This window comes from Apium graveolens, chromosome 7, assembly GCF_009905375.1.
Source record: "Apium graveolens cultivar Ventura chromosome 7, ASM990537v1, whole genome shotgun sequence".
Taxonomy (NCBI): Eukaryota; Viridiplantae; Streptophyta; class Magnoliopsida; order Apiales; family Apiaceae; genus Apium; species Apium graveolens.
In genome coordinates this window covers 163,837,814-163,843,836 of record NC_133653.1, presented here as the reverse complement: position 1 = coordinate 163,843,836, position 6,023 = coordinate 163,837,814, and the positions used below count along the sequence as shown (strand labels likewise).

The window sequence follows — 6,023 nt, the reverse complement described above, 5'->3', positions numbered from 1 at the left end:
AAAGCCAATGTTACTTCTGTCCTGGCCCTCTTCGGGGCTTCTCCAACAATATGCATAACCTCTCTAGTATATGCCTTTCTGGAATTTTTGGACAATCCAGCAGCAAGTGGACCTCCAAAGATCGTGTTTATCACAGGCCCTCGAGGTCTCGGCCCTCCATAAATGGTGTTTATAACTGGTCCTCTAGGTTGGGGATTCCGCCCCTGATCATCTTGGTCCCTCCTACGATCTTCAAAGTTCTTCCTTCCATTATTATTTCTGTCTCCTCCATCTCCAGTATACTTGTTCAATCTTCCTTTTCGAATTAAAAACTCAATTTCATCTTTCAACTGCCTACACTCATCGGTGTCATGGCCAATATCTTTGTGAAACCTGCAATACTTGCCCTTATCTAGCTTGGTGGGATCAGCCTTCAAGGGCTTAGGCCAGCGAATATCTCTGTCTTTCTCAATCTCCATCAAAATCTGACTTCTGGGAGCATTCAGCTTAGCGTATTCAGTGAACTTTTGCCCAGGTCCTCCCTTCTTGGGGGTTGAATCAGGGTTTTGTTCAGTTCTAGGATATTTATCCTTAGCGATATACTCCAAATCAGTTTTTCGTTTCTTGCCTCCAGTGGGCTCATTACTTACTACGGTCTTCCTCATACTTTCTTCAACCTTGATATACTTCCCTGCCCTCTCTTGGAGCTGCAACATGCTCTCAGGGGGTCGTTTAGCCAAAGACATCTTGAAAAACTCATCCCTAGTTCCTTGTTGTAGTGCTATCATGGCTACCTTATCATCAAGGTCTGGGACTTTTAAAGCCTCCTTTGTAAAACGATTTAGGTAATCTCTTAAGGATTTTTTAGCTCCCTGCACAAGACTCATAAGAGATGCTGAACTTTTCTCATGGACTCTTCCACTGATGAATTGCTTAATAAAAGCCTGACTTAATTCTCTGAATGATCCAATAGAATTTGGGGGTAGGCGACTGTACCATCTTTGAGCCATACCCGACAGGGTTTGAGGGAAGGCCCGACATTTTATAGCATCATTCACGGGTTGCAGCAGCAGTGCATTAGAGAATGTCCTAACATGATTAGCGGGGTCTCCCGTGCCATCATAGGCTTTGATAGTGGGCATCTTGAATTTTCTTGAGATATGGGCATTCATTATCTCTTCTGTGAAGGGTGGAGTTGGATCATCAGGATCTCCAAGGGGAAGGAGATTGCTTGGATCAGTTCTTGGGACAGCAGCCCTTCTTCTTACCGGACCATCCAGGTTTATGATAGGAGGAGGATTTCTCCCCCTAGGAGGTATGTGGGGTCTGGTGGCTTGGTGAGCCTCCAAATCACGCCTCAGCCTTTGGATTTCAGCTTCATGAGCCCTGATCTTTTCCTGTACTTCTTGGGGATTCGCCCCTGGGGTGCTTTGGGGGCGTTGCCTTCCATCGGCCATTGGCTCTTTTCCAGGACGCCTCCTTCTCGGGGCTACTTCATCATCCGAAGATTCAGAGTCTCTCTCAGTGTATGGACCAGAAAATTCCCGATCCTCAGGGATAGGATCCAAACCTCGTATATAGGGGGGCGACCGCCCTCGTGCTTCGCTTCGCCCAGCATATCAACTTCCTCCAACCTCAGGGTGAAGGGGCATCCCATAAGGGGGGTTAGTAGTAACAATAGTTGAATATTCATACCCGACGGGTCGAGAATTCACAGGTATATGTATTTGTTGAACTTGAGGATTCGTACCTTGATTAGTCGGGGGAGTTGTCCCTTGTGGCTGAGGATGAGTTGCCCCTGTCTGGGCTTCCCCCTGAGTAGATGCATAAGTTGAATGGGGAGGAACCTCCACGGTTGATGAAATCACCTGGGTTGTCCCTGATGGTGTTCCCTCCTCCAGAGTGCTGGTTGTTCTCCGTGTTCTCGCCATTGTTGTTGTTCAGTCTTTCCCACAGACGGCGCCAAATGTTATGGATTAAAACTACTATATATAATTGCTGTATTTAATACTAAGGAACGTGAGCTCCAAGGCTCGATTTGACTGCTCTTGTGTTTCGTGACTCAATCTGCCTTAACAAGATGCCTACGTACCTTGCTGATTGCCAAGGATCAAGTCAAAAAACGTAGTTCTGATTGGTGGGGGTGAGACCCCTTATATAGATGTTGGTGGTCCTTGAATTGGACTTGGTATAGGAGACTTGGTGGACAAGCCTCTGAATTAGGATAGACTTAGGAGTCCTAGGAAGTAGGAAGCTGATTCCTTATCCTTTTAGGTCCCCTTGAGGCTAATCTCTAAGGATTTATATCCTTATCGGGACTCTTTTCAACATCTGATTTCTCCCTTATTAATTAATTACGAAATTAATTAATAATCAGGGCTTTTGGGCCTTTTTCATTCCATTAGGCCTGATCTGGTCCATCAGGCTTAACCTTTCTGGTCTGAATATTATACATCTTATTATTGGGCCTATCAGCCCATTAATTATAAAATCAGGACTTATTTATCCCTATCACCGAGTCTCCGTTTGTTCTCTGTTTCGCAGCTCTTCCTCTCTAATTAAAGGTGCAATTCTTAATTTTAATTTGTTAATAAACCCTAATTTTTGGGGTTTTTATAATTTGTTTACAAACCCTAATCTTTGGGGGTTTTTGATTTGTTAATTTTGGGAGGGGGTTTAAACCCTAATTTTTGGGGGTTTTTAATTTGTTAATTTTGGGAGGGGGTTTAAACCCTAATTGTTGGGGATTTTAATTGTTATGTTCCATGTTTATTCTTGGGGGATTTGTTAATTTTGGGGTTACACGTGTGCCCTATTTTTTGGGGATTATGTTTTTCGTTTTTCTATTTTTTGTACATGTGTGCCCTGTTTTATATAGTACAGAACATGTAGTACTCTTTTTTCTCTTTGTATGTATTTTGCAATTTATTGGGATTATGATATGTATTTTTTCCATCTGTGTTAATGATGTTTGATATTTTGTGTTGTATTTTAAAATTTGATTGAAGTGTTTAATCTGAAGTCGTATATTCTGTTTACTTATACGGACAGAGCTTGACTATTAAAATTTTAGTATATTATATACATTATATACTTAACCTAGTTTAATTAAGAAACGATGTTAGCTGAACATACAACTTAGTCTATTCGGACAAGAATTTTAGTTAATATTATTTTTGCAGATTATGGATATTTATTCATAAATAATTAGAGATATAATTATTATGAATGATTTATAAGTTTGTTATGATTAGATAATATAATATAGGTAAGTGTAAATATATTTATTTATGTATATATGTTTGTTACGTATAGAATTAACAACTAAAGATAGTAAATGTTTCACCTGTAGTAATGAGTGAGGCAGAGGAAATCTGGATAAATCTACCAAGATCAAGTGACGAGTATATTAATGGGGTCAAAAATTTCATCAAAAATGCGATGGCTAAATATGCAGTCGGCGCTGAATTGAAGTGTCCTTGTGGTAATTGTAACAGTAAGATGTGGTGGGGTCCAGATGATGTCTTTAATCACCTTGTTTACAAGGGTCCTTCCCTGGATGTTGTAAAATGGATATACGACGTCTCGAATTTGGGTGATACTGATGTGAGGGATTGCGAAACAAATATAGGGTTTGAAGATGATCTTAATCGGATGTTAAACCTTACTTACACCAATAGGGAATCTAATTCAGATGCTAGGATATTTTATCGCCTTGTCGAAGACGGGAAACAGCCCTTGTATCCTGGTTCCAAAAAAATTTCTAGATTAAGTTTTCTTGTTAGGTTGTACCACTGGAAGTGTCTTAATGGGGTGACGCAAACTGCATTTGATGAAATGTTACAGTTATTAAAGGAGGAATTTCCTGAAATTGAGATACCTACTTTATTTAATTCCGCTAAAAACGTAATTAGGGATTTAGGACTTGACTACCAAAAAATACATGCATGTCCTAATGACTGCATGTTATATAGGGGTAAAAATCAGAATGAAGTGTCATGCAAAACTTGTGGTGTCTCTAGGTGGAGGGATACAGAAGAAGAACATAAGAAGGACAAGATACCGACAAAAGTCATGAGATATTTTCCTTTAAAACCAAAGCTTCAGAGGATGTATATGTGTAAAGAGTTCGCAAAATTAATGACTTGGCATGTAGTGGATCGAAAGAAGGACGGAATGTTACGGCACCCGGCTAATGATATAGCTTGGAAGACAATGGATGCCAAATATCCAACTTTTTTATCCGAAAATCGAAACATTAGATTAGGTATAGCTTCTGATGGATTCAATCCATTTGGTACAATGAGTGGCAGTCATAGTACCTGGCCAGTTGTTGTGGTGAACTACAACTTACCTCCCTGGCTAAATATGAAACCGGAGAATTTAATTCTGTCCACACTTATACCAGGTCCAACTGATCCTGGAAATAGTATTGACGTCTATTTGCAACCTTTGGTGGAGGAGCTGAAAGAGTTATGGGATGTAGGTGTAACCACTTTTGATGCAGCGACGAATCAGAATTTTGTATTAAGGGCAAGTGTATTGTGGACAATAAGCGACTTCCCCGATTACGCAATGTTATCGGGATGGAGTACTAAAGGATATCTGCCTTGCCCTATATGCAATTACAAGACATCGTCAACTTATTTGAAACATAGTAGGAAGGTGTGTTATATGAATCATCGACGATTCCTAGATTCCAATAATAAGTGGAGATCAGATAAAAAAAGATTTAATGGCCAAGTTGAGGTTGGGCAGGCCCCTGCAGTTTTATCAGGAAGAATGATCAAGAGGCTGTTGAATGGTTACCAGAATACTTTTGGTAAGGTGAAGGGGAAACGGAAAGTCAGTTGTGACGTTAATCCTTGGAATAAGAAGTCGATATTTTATCAGTTACCTTATTGGAGTGAAAATTCAATACGACATAATCTTGACGTCATGCATATAGAAAAAAATATCTGTGATAGTATTCTCGGTACTTTATTAAATATCAGTGGTAAGATAAAAGATCATGTAAATGCTCGGTTAGATTTACAAGAAATGGGTATAAGGAAGATCCTGCACCCGAACACCTCTACTGATGGGAAGTACCTTGAAATCAGGGCTGCAAACTTCGATATGACAAATAAAGAAAAAGACATATTTTGTTCAGTTTTGGAAAATGTGAAATTCCCACACGGTTTCGCTTCCAATATTAGCAAATGTGTCAAAGATAGGAAAGTTGTCGGGTACAAGAGTCATGATGCACACATTATTATGCAATACTTGTTATAAATCGCTGTGAAAAAAGCATTGAAGCCTGAAGTTGCGATTCCATTAATAAGACTTGGTGAGTTTTTTAGAGGTATATGTTCCAAGGTAATTGAGGTGGATGATGTAAAGAAGCTGCAAAAGGAAATTATTGAAATATTATGCCGACTTGAAATTAATTTCCCACCTGCCTTCTTCGACATCATGGTGCATTTACCAGTTCATTTATGTAATGAAATTGAACTTGGTGGTCCAGTCCACCAGAGATGGATGTACTCAATTGAGAGGTACCTGGGTAAATTAAAACGATATGTTCGTAATAAGAGTCAGCCAGAAGGGTCAATAGCGGAAGGATACTTGGCAGATGAATGTGTAACATTTTGTGCAAGATTTCTAGGCAATACCGAGATCAGTTCAGTGAATGAGTTAGGAACCAGAATTCATGAAACCAGTGGATATCCAATTCTTTCAGGGAGGAACCAGAAAGGGAAAGCTTATCAGTTTCCTGATGATGTATGGAGTGCGGCTCATCGGTACATATTGTTTAACTAGGATGATAAGGAAGTTGAGGCGTTAATTGAGTAAGTCTTAGAATCCTAATTTAATTATGTTAATTTAAGTATTTATTACTAACTTAATTTAAATTATTTAACATACTGTATATTTATATATTGTAGGCAACATCTTTCATTATTTGACGTAAATGCAAAGTTGAACAAGTACAAAAGAGCAAGAACACACACAGATGAAGTATGCGAGTGGTTCAAGACTGAAATTGGAAAAAAACTGAATGT

At 39.3% G+C, this 6,023-nt stretch overlaps 1 protein-coding gene across 1 annotated transcript; it reads left to right on the top strand.

The window, feature by feature from the left end:
• Positions 1 to 3,333: 3,333 nt before the first annotated feature.
• On the top strand, positions 3,334 to 5,253 carry LOC141674162 (uncharacterized). Its single transcript, XM_074480883.1, has one exon. The coding sequence runs from the start codon at positions 3,334 to 3,336 to the stop codon at positions 5,251 to 5,253; it is 1,920 nt and encodes a 639-aa protein (XP_074336984.1).
• Positions 5,254 to 6,023: the final 770 nt, after the last annotated feature.

What these genes read in the sequence shown, in the direction of transcription:
- LOC141674162 (XM_074480883.1), top strand. Translation starts at nt 3,334, where the DNA reads ATGAGTGAGGCAGAGGAAATCTGGATAAATCTACCAAGATCAAGTGAC.